Raw genomic sequence first — 18293 nt, 5'->3', positions numbered from 1 at the left:
GGTATCTCAAAATTTATATTTTTGATTTAAATATTAACAGCCATGTGAAAATCAGTTTGTTCCAAAATAAATTACACTTTGTGGCTGAAAATGTTAATTGCCATGTTTGTTTATTGTTTATTAATTTTATTATTGTAGGGTTCCACAGGATTCCCTGGGTTTCCAGGTGCCAATGGAGAGAAAGGTGCACGGGTATGATATATAAATATAATGTTTTGAACTATGTAATATAAATGTCCTTAGCTAGACATAGTGGTGTGTGCTTGTATTCCCAGATATTTGTGAGGGTGAGGTGGAGGATTGCTTGAATCCAGTAATTCCAGGCCAGCCTGGGCAACATAGCAAGTCTGTCCCTAAATGAATACATGAATGAATGAATGAATGAATGATGTTCTTGCATAAGTACTCAGTCTCAGCACCGGACTCATAATTTATTGTGATATACTGTATATTGAAATTATTTGAACTGTCTTTGATAGGGAGTAGCTGGCAAACCAGGCCCTCGGGGTCAGCGTGGTCCAACGGTAGGTGCCTTGATTTAAAACGATGTGCATTTTTCATATTGAATTTAGTTTTTCAAGATAATTTATTTAAAAAAAATAAAAATTGATTCAGTGCCTTTGGATTTGCCAGGCACTAATTCAGGTTCATCTTTTGTTCTCTTCTGCAGGGTCCTCGAGGTTCAAGAGGTGCAAGAGGTCCCACTGGGAAACCCGGGCCAAAGGTACCATCTGCACGTTTTCTGTTTGGATGTTGTTGTAGGTTTATTTTCTAGACAGATGCTATGAGAAGGAATGGAAACTCATTTTTCTTTCTCTTTTCTTGGTACCAGGGCACTTCAGGCGGTGATGGTCCTCCTGGCCCTCCAGGTGAAAGAGTACGTATAATACAGCTACATAATAGAAAATGAAAATTGTTATTTCTGCAAGTATTTAGATTTCGGGGAAAAGATGTACGTCTGCTAATACAAGTGCAAATTTATCCACAAAGTCTAGTCTGAGTTTAAAAATGCTTATTTTTAATTTATTTCCCTTCACCAATAAAAAAGCTTAATCAATATGTTCTAGTAATTATGTTACAGAAATGAGAAAATGTGTATAGCTGGACTAAAATATCACTCTTATAGTCAAGCCCATATATATATATATATATATATATATATATATATAAATTTAAATACACTTGAAACATCTTTGTCCTCTTCTCCACCTTGCTTGCTTTCCACATTGATACTCATTTTGTTCACAGAGCTGTCAGCAATATTATGCCAGTAAAAAACAAGATACTAGTAGCCATTAAGCCAGAATCAATATACATTCAACTCAAGATGAAACATCTATTCCAGTAAATAGAATAACTATTTAGTAAATTGATTTTTAATTGATATAAGATGAAACCAAATACATTTGAACAAGCATGCCCTTTGTTTGGCTTTTTTGGCAAAATATAGCATTTTTGTAGCCAGATTTTTTTTAAAGCTATATTCCTGATAAAAATTTAAATATTAGAATCTGCATTCCTTTAAAAAAGTAGAATCATTTCTTTATATTCTGTAATAATTTTCAGTATTATATAGTCAGTTTAATGTATTTCTGTATATTATTATTTGAAATGTATAGCAGGTGTTTTACAGAAAACAGAAACGCCTTGCAATGCATAACCTATAATTGAAAATGAATAATTTTTATTTGAGTGGAAGTAATGAGCAAAACTTGAGTTTCTATTTGTGACAAAAATAGGAGTAGATAACACACAAGAATAAACATTTAATTAAAGTTGCTTTAAGTCTTCGGTTTGTATTTAATTAACTTTCCACTAAATGTTTCTCACTTTTGATGAACTGTTCCCAAATTAAGTCTATTTATCCTGTAAATTTTGAGCTTATAAATAATACATTCATTTGAAGTATTTTATGGTCAAAGTCATTTTAATAAAATACATTTAAATTAATTAAAATGGCAAAATAATTAAATGGAGTAGAACAATTTAACAAAAAATAGCACAACTATGAGTTTTATTTTTAGACACCACTTATTCTATCCTCATGCATTTGGTTTTGTCTTCCAAAATGTTATTATCAACAATATTTCCTTACAAGTGAATATACTTTTGCTGATACTGCATTTTAATTTGAAAAACAGTACTGTCATCCAACAGTATGATTACTTTTAAAAACACTTGGAGAGAGAAAAGTGCCTCTTGAGGATTAAAGGGGGAGAATTTTTGTTTTGTTTTGTTGTTTTAGTAATCTAGATGGATTTATTTTTGATAAATATTCGTACATTGTTTTCAATATCTGTGTAGGAAGAACATATTTCCTGTATTCCTTGTGGTTGATGAGACATTTCACCTCAAATATGCCTTCATTTTCTGCCAAGAATTTTTAATTATCTTGAACCACTTAGTTCATGTCTTAAGCACAAAGTTGAAAAATGGCAAATGTAATGCCATAAAATGTTTTCTTCAAAATATGTCAGTTGGAAAGTTCAGGGAATTAATTCTGTAGTATCATTGGATTAGAAAAGGAAATACCTATTTTTGCCCATTTCAATGGACTCCCTCTCTAACAATACATTTATATTTAACTATATAGTTATATATGACATGTATATGTATTTATGTATATAAAAACTTTTATTAAGATATTCTACAAATTAAACGTGATTCCTCATAATCATGATTTGTCAATCATGGATGCTGGTTATTAAATGTTAAATATAGCTGTTAGTTAGGTCTAGCATTACCAAATTAAGTGAAATCAAAAATGGAACAGACAGAACCAAGACACCTAATTAAATTTGAATTATATATAAAGAATGAGTTATTTTTATCATAAGTATGCTTTTTGTTATATTTAGGATATATTAAAATTATTCATTATTTATTTAAAGCTCCAATTTAACTAGGCACTGGATATTTTATCTGGTGATCTAGTTTCAACACCATCTATACACTGAGTCATTATGGATTTTTTAAATCCCACCTGGAGACTATTTTGATTAATACAAAAAGAGTACATGAACGCTTTCTGTGAAAGGTTATAAAGATTCAATTTTGCATTTTTGTTTATTTAAAGTAATGATTTTTGAAATGTTTTGCTCTTAAAGAATTTAAATTTAAACTGTACTTGAAAAATAGCAAAATTTTAGAAAGCAAAATAATATTTTAAGAAATCAGGAAAATAGAGTTTGCTACATAATAGAAGGAATACTATTTTTTAAAATTCGTACTTAAAATGATATTTTATTTAGGAATCATAATTTCATAGTTTAATAAGAGTTTAAAATTTTATAAGTTCCTGAATTTTGCCCAGTGGTTTTGGTAGTTTCATGTGTCATCTATTTTTGTTGATTTTATATATAACTTTGAAGTTACTATTTTAATGTAAGATGCTGGTAATAGTACCAACTGTACAAACTTGTGATGAGTTCTCAACTAACATTGGCTTATAATGGTAATGAGATTTTTCTTGAGAAGGCTAGATTGGTAAATGGAAAGTAAATTCTATTGAAGGCCAACTCCAGTAAACTCTATTTTTGATCAGAAAACTACATAAATCCTACCCTAAGTATATTGCTTAAAAATTTTATTTATATTATCTTTCATAAATCTTTTTAAATAAATGCAACTATTATGTTCTGGGCCTATAAAGGATTATCTCTTACCAATTATTTTTTCTGCCAACAATGGAGTCACTGTAATGGAACCTACTTTATGCAGTTTAAAAACAGGTAAATTTGAGAGATGAATAATATAGGTAATTAAAAATCAAGCCAAAAATGATATAATATTTTATTTGGATTTAATGTTAATAACTACACAATAAAGTTATTTTCATCTTATCTACAAAAGAAACTTATACATGAGTAAAAAATATATTGACATCATCCAAAATAAACATATTTTAAATATGGAGACTAGTTAGCATGTTCTGTGGTCTAGCTGAGCTAGTCACATACTTTCTCTTTTAGTTTTAGAATCTATGGCTAGATACAGAACACGGAAAGAATAAGTTTTAAAACAGTTTTTTGAGGGGGGGGCTAAGGAATTGAATTGAATCAAAATATCTTTCTTCTATGAATGTTTCTGGCCAATGTTAAAAGTAAAGAACTGCAGAAATTCTCAATTATTATATGTTGTCTTCACTTTTAAATCATATGAGTTCTAAATATTTACAGTGTTCCTGAGGTAACACTGATGTGATGTGCAGTTTTGAGTAGAGTAGTGTGAAAATTATCCATTTTGCTTTTGGATTAGCACTTAACTCTAGTGGTGCATTAGCGTAGTTTTGTCACTGTGATGAAGAAGCTGGATGATACATTGTATTTCATCTATACAAATCAATCTCACAGTATTAAGATGCGTCTTCTAAGGCATGTTGTTAACTTCTCCCCACTGCTTTTTATTTCCAGGGTCCTCAAGGGCCGCAGGGTCCCGTTGGATTTCCTGGACCAAAAGGCCCTCCTGTAAGTGTCAGAGCTTCTCTTTCTTTCTTTTTCTCTATTTGACGTTTTCAGAGTTTTGAGAGTCACAGCTTACATTTTCAATATTTGTTAGATGTAATATTGATAAAATCTCTATAATATTACAATTGATATCAAAGAAAGTAGATATTTTCACTTTGTGAAATTCAGAGTGTTTCTGAATATAATTTCAACATCTCTTATTAAGCATTCGTTGAAAGTATGCCAAAGACTAGAAAAACACAAATATAATTCTCTCAGTCAGCTGCTCTTTGAGCTGCTTCTCCATGAATGTAATTGATGACATTAAAAATTGTTATCAACTGTTAAATATTTGGTATATTAGAATTTATCTTTATCTTCCATCACAATATAACCTTCTTCAAATATCACTTCCTAAATCTCTCCAACATTCTGATATTACTTAAATCTTGCAAAGATTTATTTACATTAATATATCTGTCTTTATAATTGATTATTTTTGGAAAATGTTTGTATGTTTTGTTGAAAATTGCTTTGCTCATGGAATACCGTTTCATTGTCAAAGAAAGCCACTTGATTCATTTTTTTCCTCAGACTTTTTCAACCCATTGTCTTATGTATCTTTCAACAAGTTTTGAGCCATTGATAATGCATGCATTTTATCTCTGAGAGGTATCACAAAGATAATAAATGTCTACACTTGAGAAGCATGCATTCGAGTTGGAGAGACAAGACAGGAGTATTGGTTTCACTGATAAACAAAATGATTTTTATACTATGTTTCTCTAACAAGTGAAACATTAGAGCATGAAATAAAAATACCTCATTTCTCTGGTATGCAGTTTTATGATGTTTGAGATAGAAATGCCTTCATCTGTCAGATAAAGAAAGAAGAAATTAAGGTGGAGAGATATATAAAAATAAAAAACTCTTCCTGTAAATTAATTGGTTTATCTTTATTATACCAGGAAAAAAATTATATATATATATATATATATATATATATATACAAACACACATATATGTGTATGATGTATATTCACATAGACATATATATATATATATATATATATATATATGGATCTAAATATTCCCTTTAGATTCTGTTAATCTCATGACCATATCAGCAGATTTGAGGAACAGACAGTCATCCATTTAAGAAAAAAATTGGCTTGAAATAATTAAGGCTTATAGCATGACTACTATGAGAAACATTCTATTTAGAATAGAAAAAGCCAAAACTCAGTGCCAATGAGAAGTGAGAAAACATCTTTAAACAAATACTTACACATTTTCACAGATTGCCTTGCCAAATCTGCATACCCTCATTTAGATGAATTCGTTCTCTCTGTCACCTGTATGGGGTGGCCTATTTTGATGAAAAAATTTAATTTTACAAAAATACCAAAAAATTATTTGGTAATTAGTCTGCTTATTTTATTGGCTAGTAGTTTGTAGCCATTATGGTCATTTAGGACTAATAGTTTGATATTAGAAGTACATATGTAAATCAAGAAAAATGATAATGACACAAATTCTTAATGCGGTATATTAACACTAATCCCTCAGACTATCTAGGAAAGCCACTAAATATTACGTTGCATTCTTCCCAGGATACAATCACTTAGAGCTAAAATTACTGTTTTAAAGTATTAAAATATTTTGCAATGAAAGTGTTATCTATGTCAGCGAATATGAGATATTTAATTCTTATATTTACAGCTTCGTTAAAAAATGTAAGTCTTGTGCTAATAGCAAAGCATATCATTTAAGATGCACTTTATTATGGCGAAAAAAAAAACCAGACATACTTGATATCTTTCAGCTGTCATCCTCTCTGTAAAACTTTTATTATTGCCCCAAACTGAAAGCATGTTTATCGCCAAATGCATCAAACTAGTGATAAGACACAGAAATTGTTTTATTTGCTATTTTGTAAAACTGGACCTCAATGAAATCTACTAGCAATTAACTTCAACTTATTTCTGTATGTCATCTCTAAACTGAGGGCAAAACCAAGTCTTAGCATTAATATACACACCTAGTGACTGATAGAAGGGCATGTAATATATGTTTTTGCCATGGTTAAATGACATCCAAAAATGTTTTGGGCCCTTGGTTAAAAACATTTTCCAATTTTGTTTTTTGAAGAAGAGGATGGCAGTAGGTGGCCCTGGAAAACGGGAACAAGTCACTGAGCAAGCCACGATGTTGTGAAATAGCATAACAGTTTTTAATTAGAGTTGATAATTTATACAGCCACCAGGATGTCAATAGAGACTACTTAAGGAAGCAGAGATGGTTCTGGCACTGCCAAAAACCTTTCTCCTGAAGTACCTAGCCAACCTAGAAAAGTCTTACTTAGTTGGAAAGCTATCTGTGAAATTATAATTTGAAGCAAAGTCTTTTTTTCATACTCACTTTGTAAGAACATATATTAAAAATAGATGTTCAAAAACAAATTTATTTAAATGATTAACATACAGTGAGAGGTGCATCTGTTGAAATTAAAAATATGATTATTAAAATAATCATTTACCTTTATTTATCCAGAAGGGTGATAATATTTCTGTCTCTACCCATTGACTATGTTTTAAATTTTGAACTTGATACCTAATGGTTACTGAGTAGAATGAATAATCCATAAGGCAGTCTAAAGAAGCAGTCTCTTTCTACAAGTATTTAAAATATAGGACCCTCGCACAGTTGTTCACTTGAAGTTCGTAGTTAATTGCTTCATTTATTTCTTAAGCCATGACAAAGACAGCAACCTTTATAGAAAGTGATAGCAGTAGATTTGCTCTCCAGTACTTCATTAACATTATGCTTTCAAAAGGACATTAAGAAATCCACTGGGAAAAATTTGTCCTGACAGCTTCTGAGAATTGAGTATACGTATTGTTTCCTTTACTTGAAAAAATTTGAGAGGTAAACTGCCATTGTTTTTATGAGTTTGTATTTCTTTTGCTTTTTCTGTTTGGTTGGTTGGCTGGGTTTTTTGGTTTTGTTTTGTTTTTGTTTTGTTTTTGAGACGAGTCTCGCTCTGTAGCCAGGCCGGAGTGCAGTGGCGAGATCTCGGCTCACTGCAACCTCTCCCGGATTCAAGCGATTTCCCTGCCCCAGCCTCCCCAGTAGCTGGGACTACAGGATCACACTACCAGGCTAGGCTAATTTTTTGTATTTTAGTAGAGACAGGGTTTCACCATATTGGTCAGGATGGTCTGGATTTCCTGACCTGATCCACCGGCCTCTGCCTCCCAAATTGCTGGGATTACAGGCCTGAGCCACCGCGCCCGGCCTTCTTTTACATTCTTATCCGTTAGAAGCGCAAATCACCACTAGAGGGCACTATCTTTCTCTGTTATCCAAGTTTTAATGCACCGGGAATTCAATTAGGAACAAATCACCAAAAAAAGGGAAATATTCATTTTAGAAGTGCTAAAGAAGCAATTTTTTTCACAAAAATGAAAATACCAACCTTTGCAAACATTCATTTAAAAATTATAGATGCAAATTTAATAAATTTATTTAAATGTAAAATGTTCAGACAAGACTTCTATAATTCTATTTTGGTTTCAATTCTAGCTACAGAATTATATTGAAGAGATATATGTGCATATTACCGTATATAAAATCAACAGAAGAACAAAGTAAAATATCTAATGAAAATACAAAAAGAAAATTTTCTAACATATGACATTTAGACTATAAAATAATTAAAGAAATATTTACAACATGTGATGTTTAATATTTGTAATTTCAGGGACCACCTGGGAAGGATGGGTTGCCAGGACACCCTGGGCAACGTGGGGAGACTGTAAGTGACCTTTTACCCTTATTAATAAATTACATCTCTAGCTCCTCATCAGTTCACAGAAAGCTACTTTTTAATGAACACTTCAATTACTCCATTGAGGAACATTGAAAACTTAGTTTCATTAAGCCCTTAATTGAAAGATGTACATAAATGCATACATGGACACAAGAAACATACTTCAGGAAATAGGATGTTAGTTGACATGATTGTTCTTATTGTCAACCGCAGCATTTTAAGGAAGAGTTGATGGAGAAGACACCATTATTTTTTGGACACCTCAAGAGAGTCACTCTGACTCTTTCACTGAAGTCTGTTTATGGATACATTCTACTCACACCCATCACCTCTCCACTCTCTAAAGACAGCAGATTGCAAATAGTCATGCACATAATGCAACATTCTTTTATCAAGAACTAAGGGATGAAATATTTGCTGATATTGGACGCATTAGCTATAATTGGTTGGGAACTATGTCAAAAGCATCCTCTCATGTGAAACAGGAAAAAGTAAATCAGAAAAGGTCACTAAATTTTACTTAAAAACTATGAAGAATATAACAGTAAACAAATTGAATGAACAATTTACCACACATATGCAATTTGGGCAGAGAGAAACTAGCAGCTCTATTATGTTTACAGATCTTGGTGAGCTTATTTATTTTGCAATGGTTACAAAACCGGTCATCTGGCTATCCCAGTGCATTGTTATTCTAACCAGAAATCAGCATGGATTGGCATATTTCCATGGAATCAATTCTTCCATGTTACCAATGATTACTTTTATCCAGATTTGTCAAGGAAACCACAAATTCAGACTACCTTTGACTATGTAGTTGAAAATCATGGTAGGGTATTTGGTCAGTCTGAATACATACTGGAGTTGCACAGCAATGTACTATAACAAATCTGAAAACATTATGAATTTTCTGCTATGGAGGAAACAATCTCTCAACAGCCACCCAATTCCTGTCTTGCTTACCATGTGGCAATTCTGAGTTTCACTATTTCTTAGTTTTAGCCAGATGGGAAACTTCAGAGTCTTGGATTTCAAAAGCAAAATCAAAATATGATTTAATGAGACCGAATAAAATGTTTGGATATTCCCTTGGGAATGATATCTATATTAGGAACAGAAATAAACTTTCTAAAGGAGAATCAACATGCAATTTGCAATGCATTCTCATTCAAATCTTTCAGCCAAATCATTTCAAATAAAGTCATTTTATAACTTCCTGAAATAACTATAGGATATTCCAAAATGTCTTCTGAGGAAAAGATATCCAGAGAATTACTGTTATAAAATTATTTTTGTCTGTGATTTAATCAAGAGCTTTTATTATCTAGCCAAAATAATTATATCACATATAACACTGAGATTTAAACAGAGAAGAAAAAGGCATAATGTTTCTAGAATGAATGTTTCTGTTTCGTAGTTTTTCACAGATAAAATCCAGGATTATTTCTGAAAAATTATATTCCTGATTTCACATCCACTTTTAAGGGACTGTTGAATCATCCTGTAGCCTCAAACCTTTTTTTCTCACCTTGTTCTGTGCTGACCCAGATTCAAAAGATTGCCTTGCACAAGAGTCACAATCTAGAGTGGGCATTCATTCTTTGCCATATATTTATTATCTTATTCCAGTGGAGAAATTTTTAAATTATATTTCAGATTTGCCTCCAATCAGAAATTCATTAATTAAATGTTTATTCTGACCTCTCATATTCATTTGGGTTGTTTCAGTATAATAGAACTATTCCTATTTTTTTCCTGGTGGCCTTAAACAGCTTCAGAGATAGCTCCTATTATATTGAAATGACCCAAATTTGTCTCAGAAACATAGCGCCAAATCCTGCATTGGTCCTAAAATTGGCTTAGTCTTACAGCGATGATCAGAAGAGAAGTTACACTTCTGTTGGATCTTAATAGCACATTTTTGAAACTACCCATGTATATATCAAATTAATTTCCATTTTCAGCAACTTTGAAAAACATAATTTTACTAGCTATTCTAAAATTAAATGGTAAGTGTAGTCTTATTACATGACAACATTGAACAGGCGCACCTTACTGTGCACTGTAAAAGTTTTCCTGTGTAGTTTATTTGCAAGATTCCCCAAGATCAAATGTATTAGATACTTGCAAACACTCTGAATGGTTTGAATGAGTAGACTTATGGGCAACGCTGTCTTCCAGCTTCCTGAAATCCATCACTCACACAAATGGGCTAGCAGCCAAGACCTTCTCTTTTCCTTTAGAATGTATGAGTGCAAGTCTGTGTTTTAATTTTTCCCAGACTTTACTCAATTAAGTATTTATTTTTAATCAATTACATTTAATTAATCATTATTGCAATCATTTTTGTGTGTGATTCTTGCTCTCACAGTTACTAAGACAAAAAGCTTTATAAGACATTTTTTTTAAAGCTTGGCATTGCCTTTATATTTTCCTGTCCAATTTAGTGATTAAAAATTGGAAGAAGAATAATCCAGACAGAGGAAACAGGTCATGCAAATATAGGGTGTGTGGCTATTCAGAAAAAGGTAGGAAGATCAGCATGGCTAGAATTTAGGGTACATTTTGAAAGCAAAGGAAGTAACTGAATTCACATACTGGACCCATATTGCCTAGAAGTTTGTCATCTGTACGTTTAAAAATGAGCTTATTGAGTTTGGTTTTGTGAGCAATGCTTCTGGCTAATGTAAACAAGTGGGTGAACCTGACAATCGACAACAGTGAAGGAAAGAAGTGATTATAGCTTGAATAGGACAGGTCTACTATGATAAGAGAGAAGAGGCTGTATTTGAGGGAGCTTCTCAAGTGACACATTAGGATGAAATGACTCATTAAGTATGGGCATTGAAGAAAAGCCTGCGATCTGAAGACACTCCATTAAATAGGGGGAGAAGACAGAAGGAAAATTAAAGGAAAAGATACATTCAGGAAGTTCCATGTTAGGAATGTTGAAGAGAGAGTATATACAATTGGAAATTTCTAGTAGACACTTATTGAGAGAGTTTTGGGGCTCATACAAATTAGAGGTTTAGAAATAGCTGGGAGTGGAGGAGCTCATCAGCAGAGATGGCAATTGTGGTCATGCAGGTTGTTGAGATATTCCAGGGACGCATATATACATTATGCATACATGTGCATATGTGTTTAGGTATCTGTGTATGTGTGTATGTAAATCTGATAACAGATTTCCAAACCAACTAGTTGCTGAAAAATTAAAATTAAGTGACTAATATGCTTATAAAATGCTGAAAATTTTTATGACCTTCCTCTCCAAAATCGATTGTTTTTGCTGTTGATAATGATAGCTCAAATAGAACCATGAAGGTCTTAATAGGTTTTAAAAATAGACGAAATCTATTTTCTTTTCCTGTAATATCAATTACAATAATTACGGATTATTTTCTTTACCTCCTTATAAACTTTATTATTATAAATCATTCATCGTTACTGGGAACATTGTGATACAAATGTGAAACTGCTACTTCCTACCCATTTTTTCTAGTCTTTTTATTTTCAGTCTGACCAGATGTTATAGCGAATAAAATATTCAGTTCTTTGGAAACTGCTTCTCCCAATATTTTCTATCTACTTCTTTAGCTGTTAAAAGTAAGTTAACTCTCATGAGTAAGAAATTTATCTTTTTTTTTTTTTTTTTTTTTTTATGCTATATAATAAATGATATGTAATAAGCTACATTACAGATTTCTTTACTTTTTTTTTTTTTTTTTTTAAGACCGAGTCTCACTTTGCCTCCAGGCTGGAGGTGCGGTGGCACTATCTCAGCTGACTTCATCCTCCAACTCCCTGGTTCAAGCAGTTCTCCCATCTCAGCCTGCCTAGTAGCTAGAATTACAGGCGTGTGCCACCACACTCAGCTAATTTTTATATTCTTAGTAGAAATGGGGTTTCATCATACTGTCCAGGATTGTCTCAATCTCTTGACCTCAGTCTCCCAGAGTGCTGGGATTACAGACGTGAGTGAGTCACCATGCCTGGCCAGAAATTGACCTATCTTAATACAGTTATGCAGAATGAATAACCCACAACCTAAAGAAGTATAAGTACCAGAATATATGCCCCAAAGTTTTATGTAGTGAGTATATTCTTCTCAAATCAACCAGATGATATTTTAATGACTGCATTATTTGCAAAATGCATTTACAACTATATCTCATGAGGCTTTTACAAGAAAGTGTATTGATAAATGCTAAAATAATTACTATGCAAAGCATTATTTTAATAGATTTATTTTTATATCTTGTTTTATTTTATGAGATTTTTGGAGTGCAATAGAGAGAAATGTATTAATATCATAGGCTGTGAATTTATCTGTGCCTAAAAAATTAGTTAACTGTTTCGAAGAATTTCTAAATCGTTTAGTTCATCCATAAACATTACTGGGTTAAAATTGCATATGTTGTTTTACCTGGTGGAACAGGGCTAAGAACATACTTTTGCTCTAGCTTCATTTATTAAAGGTAACTATTGCCCTATGATGTGAAATACTGAAATGGCAAATTTTGAATTTTAATGAAAACAAATAAGTTTAACATATTAAATTTGTATTTAAGCATTTGAAAATAAATAATTTTAGTCAATAGGTGATTTTATTTTAATGTGACTTACTCAACTATCTCACAGAATTTTGATTTATGCTTTGTATTTTGTGTAGCTTTTACAGATAATACTTTGCTTCCTTAGGGATTTCAAGGCAAGACTGGCCCTCCTGGGCCAGGGGGAGTGGTTGGACCACAGGTATGTTCCTTTGCTTTATTTCTCAAGCAAGTTTTTTTGTTTGTTTGTTTGTTTATATTTTAACCTCCTTAAGTTGTATAAAATCTTCTCAATTTTTCAAAATGATGTATACTTTATTTCAGATTGTGTTTAAATATATGCAGCTATTGTACATCAAAAGAAACCAACAAGCTACTACTAAAGTAACTTTTCAATTTGCCTGTAAGAATAAAAGAGAAGAATAACATAAATGAAAATAAATCAGAAAGTTCACACTGAATTTAACATTAAAGCCTGACTATGACACCATCTACTAATAAAATTACCAAGCTCTTTATAAATAGGTGGACCATTATATTTTTCTAGAATTTTTAATTATAAACTGACTTCATATTTTTTAGTATAAATTAGATTTAGAAATATACATTCTAAAATTTTAATATTTGTAACACATTAAATGTTTCTTAAGATTTTTTCCATCATAATAGTGTATTATATCATGAGTAAAATATTAATTATTTTGAGTATATACAAAATAATGGCAAAGACAAGTATCTCTTTCAAGATAGGTGGCAGAAGTCTAAAAAATTGGTGCAATATCCTGAATTATAGTATAAAGTAACTAAAAAGAGTAATTCATGGTAATAGAAAATAATGTTTTTATTCTCTGCCAAAGTATATTGAATGAGCAGAACACATTTAGTTTACTAGGCTGGAATTTAGCCCCTACTAATGACAAATTATAATAAAGGAGCAAAGGCAGGTGAATGTGTGTTTTAATTATTTAATTGGTTTAGTCTTTTCTCTGTCTCTAAATAGTTCTTAACACTGTAACTCTCACACACACATGCACATCCAAATACGCACACACACACATACACACACACACACACACACACACACACACACATCTAGAGAAACAACTTCATCTTGTTTTTAGGAATATGTGTAACAGAAGCAAAAATGAAGAATTATTGGAGTGGTTGATTATTTTAATTCAGAGGTTAATCCTGAGCCAAGGGAAATGTTCTGTTATTTTATAAAGAGTATAAACATGAGTACTTACTTGTGCTAAAGTCTTCTTTTTAACTGCTTGTCAGTTTTAGTTAAAACATTATATATACTTTCTTAGTCATTAGAAAGCTTTCTTCAAAAATACTTTTTTCTGCCTAAAACAAATTTATGACTATTTTCTGTGAGAAAATGTAACCAGAAAAATTATTCCTATTATTCCTATTATCTATAAACATACATAGAATTAGAGTATTCACTAAAATATAAACCTCATGGAGTTTAACTGAATATTTTAGGACCTCACATCTTTCAAACAAGTATTTCTGTTCAACGTGGTCATCTAAAACTTCTGAGATGTATTCTTTTTTGTTCCCCTGAATGTATTAAGGCATAAAAATACCAAGTGTTTTACTGAAGATGCACTTTCATTGAACTACTTTTTTTATTGGTTCTTTTTAAGAGAAAAAAACCCAGCAGCTTATTTTAAATGTAGCCATACATTTATGTCAGGACAAAAGATTTGGTTTAATGGTAATAATATAGATTGCAATACCAAATATGCACCTTTTTCATTAAACAGTTATGTGAATCTCTGATGATTTTTGTCTCAGTGGTGTTACCTGTTCAATTGTGGTTAATTCTGTATTCTTACTGTTCAAATTTTGGTATTCAGATAATTAAGAAAAAATCATGTTTTGGATAAACGTTTGCACATTCATGTTGAGAAATTACAGCAATTATATAATTAATGAAATTTAAACCTAGAAATGTATGCCCAAATTGGGACAGGTATATTACTTATCCAAGATGAACAGTTAAGAATATGTTTCATTTTTAGAAAAAAAAAAAAACTATGCTTCATAAGCAAATGCAGTAACACATTCTACTGTTTAACAACCTTAGCATCTAAAAATTTTTGCTTTGTTTATCTTTAACTTAAATCCTTCATTTTGCTTTTTGTTGAGATAGAGAGCAACTGATTATCATTCTCTATTTATACATGAAACTTGTTATACTCTAGCACCACAAAACAGCACCACTCAGGGGACACATAAATGACCTGACATTTTTCACTTTGGCATTTGCTGCAATTTAAGACAGCTGGCCATTTGTTATAAGCCTTTGGCTGGGAGGAACTGCTGATCCATACCCACTGCCTTCAGGATCCCCTGCCATATTCCCTACACTTTGTCAAATGAATACAGATTAACAGTAAAGAGTTTCCAGTCCATGGAGATTCCAAGGAGAACCACTGGTTGTTTGGGTTCTCAAGGTCCTAAGTTTATTTTCAAGTAGTGATTCATTGAGGGTTACCAAGGTGGCTTCTATGTCTCTTTACTTCTGAGCTGAGTTGACACCTTATATGAAAAGAAGGAATGGGATAAAACTGTAATTAAAAATCATAGTTTTAATAATACATGGACTGTGTCCACTCTGCAGAAATCATCGCCTTAAGCCAATAAAACATCTTTTGGACTTTGTGTACTTCCCTTTTACACTCAGATTCTAATCCAGATTGTATAAAATCTTTTTAGACTCTTGCTTGATACGCTACTTTCAGTGCTTTATATAAAAGTGTTTTGTAGGACATCATGAGAATAAGTGAGAATGATAAACTTTTGTGAATATTGTTTTTGAGTTTGCGTTGTCTTTGCCAAAAATAAAAGAGCAATCTAAAGTGATTTTGCATATGTAATTTAGGGACCAACTGGTGAGACTGGTCCAATAGGGGAACGAGGACATCCTGGCCCTCCTGGCCCTCCTGGTGAACAAGGTCTTCCTGGTGCTGCAGGAAAAGAAGGTGCAAAGGTACAACAAGCTCCAGATTTTTTTTTTTTGTCTCAAAACTTTCATTTATGTTTTACTGTACTTACCACTGGTCTATAGATTCCATTTAAATCAATATCAGGAGATGTGTCAGGAAAATATTCAGTGTGCATTTATGATACTCCAAGATATTACTTAACAATTATATAAGACTGTTAGCTCCATTGACCATAATATCATTAATTTACATGTACCCTTAAATATAGGTAGTGGGTAGTTCATTATAATTCATATGCCATCCCACACAATAGTCTAATAATTAAATAATATTCAAATTTTACTTATAGTAGTTTGGAAGTAATTACAATTTTGTTTGTAGAAATATGTGTAGAAATTATTCTGTCTTGAAGGATGTTTATTATATTCTTTAGGGTGACCCAGGTCCTCAAGGTATCTCAGGGAAAGATGGACCAGCAGGATTACGTGGTTTCCCAGGGGAAAGAGGTCTTCCCGGAGCTCAGGTATAATCAATAGCTATATAGATAAAGTATGTGATTTAAATTGCTTATTAGAAGCACTTTTTCTCAGGCCTTAAAAAGTGCTGAGTAATTAAGGGAATATATGTAAACACATGCATTTGACTATCATTATATATGTATATATATGTAGTTATATCTAAAAACATTACCTAACATCCTTATTTTATCTCCTCTGGTATTCAATTCATTTAGATTCATTTTCTTTATTTTTTCACTTTTCCAAGGGTGCACCTGGACTGAAAGGAGGGGAAGGTCCCCAGGGCCCACCAGGTCCAGTTGTAAGTATGATGATAATAAATCGCCAGTCAATTACAATTGTGAATTATAGCTCTTCTTTCATTACCCTCATGCTGGGACTCCACAGTGTGTGGGAGAGAGAAAATAAACACATGTCAATCAAATCAGTCAATGCCTAGTTCCTACTGATTGCATGCACTAATGAATGCAGAAACAGAAGGGTTTAGATGATTGGAAATATTTGCTTCTGCAGCTGTCACGAGGTAAAAGGAGATATCTTGCTTCTTGCAGTTCCCGAGGAAATAAATTCTCATTATGAATAATAGAAACTCCTACTCATGGAAGGCCTGGAGAGGCTGTAGTTTAAAATTTTTACTTCATTTACCTCTATTATTTTAAAATTACTTACAAAATAAGATTTTTTTTGATTTCTTATGTAGTCTATCATTCATTTATTATAAAATACATTTAATTTGTTTGTTTTACTTAAGTTTGTCAATGATACAAAAAAAACCGTAAGCATAAAAGCATAAAACCTGTAAGCATAATCTTATATATTATCCATATTGCTTTATTTAATCAACATTATGCAGTAATTGGCAAATAAGTAAATATCAGATGTTTACCTCATCTTTTTTTCTTGAGATACATATCAATCCCTCAAATAAATTATTGACTGCATCCTTCTTGTTTCTATAAATTTACCTTTATTCTCATCTGTACTCTGAAATTTCACTATGACAGCCAAACTGCCATATTTAGTGACCTCCTCTCATTATCTTATTTCATCAACCTAAAAAAGCTGAAATTTGCCTCCACGACCCTCTACACTTCCTCTCATACAATATTTATTAGGTCTGCTTCCAAAACATTTTACTATTTTTCCCCTTTTCTTAATTTCTACCATCACTATCTTTGTTCAGACTCTTTCCTCTTCCTTTCTCTTTGACTAATAATCTCTTATCTTTTGACTCCATTTTCTTACCCTATTGAGTCAGTTTCGCCTATAGAATAGTAGTTTAACATATATCCTTAACTATACTATCCATCTATCATACCTATCCCATGACTACACACTGCCTTCGGAAACCAAGCTCCTTATCCTAGCCAGCAAGTTATCTTCACAGTTCAACCCCAATTGCTATAGTCTTTTTTTTCCTTTTTGCCTCCCCCTTAATTCTAACAAACTTAATGCCTCAAATTTTGTCTTGCTTCTCAAAACCATGACCATTCCTATTTTGAAAAGAGTATACAGTGTGCTTTTCCCCTTTCATTTTTTCTTTCAGGAAGCTCCATTTCTTCTTTCTCTACTTGACAAAGACCCTACTCATCCATGTAGATAACTCTTAAATGTTAATTCTCTATAAAGTCATCTTTGGATAATTTGCCTCCATTTCATGTATTAGTAAAATTTCTCACCTCCCTCCCCCCGCCAACACCCAGAGCCCTTTATTTTATCTCCATTTTTAGAAATTACTTTGGAACATAGTTGGCTGTCTCTCTCATTAGCCTGTGAGTTACCTGTTTTATCTTGGTTACTCACAATGCGGTGCCTGGAGCGCAGTAATCATCTCATACCAATCCGATTGAATTATCATGAATTCTAATATTGGAATAAAGTTTATATAGCATTACTTAATACTATAGCAAGTATATCATTTTTCAGGTTGATTCACATGATATTTACTCTTTACTTCACTCACATCATATCACGACCATTGAGAT

General features: G+C 32.0%; 1 protein-coding gene across 3 annotated transcripts in view; it reads left to right on the top strand.

Moving 5' to 3' along the window:
- COL11A1 (collagen type XI alpha 1 chain) overlaps positions 1-18293 on the top strand; it is a 213219-nt gene that overhangs the window by 116943 nt on the left and 77983 nt on the right. For all 3 annotated transcript variants that reach the window (XM_017547609.2, XM_037745410.1, XM_017547607.2), the window contains 10 exons: positions 139-192; positions 480-524; positions 671-724; positions 833-877; positions 4413-4466; positions 8209-8262; positions 12979-13032; positions 15727-15834; positions 16224-16313; positions 16556-16609. In XM_017547609.2, the coding sequence (XP_017403098.1) occupies positions 139-192; positions 480-524; positions 671-724; positions 833-877; positions 4413-4466; positions 8209-8262; positions 12979-13032; positions 15727-15834; positions 16224-16313; positions 16556-16609 (612 nt within the window). The remainder of the gene's footprint in view (positions 1-138; positions 193-479; positions 525-670; positions 725-832; positions 878-4412; positions 4467-8208; positions 8263-12978; positions 13033-15726; positions 15835-16223; positions 16314-16555; positions 16610-18293) is intronic.

Source organism: Cebus imitator, unplaced genomic scaffold, assembly GCF_001604975.1.
Source record: "Cebus imitator isolate Cc_AM_T3 unplaced genomic scaffold, Cebus_imitator-1.0 Scaffold199, whole genome shotgun sequence".
Taxonomy (NCBI): domain Eukaryota; kingdom Metazoa; phylum Chordata; class Mammalia; order Primates; family Cebidae; genus Cebus; species Cebus imitator.
Note: the sequence above shows the minus strand (reverse complement) of the source record. Positions and strands in the feature narration are given on the sequence as shown.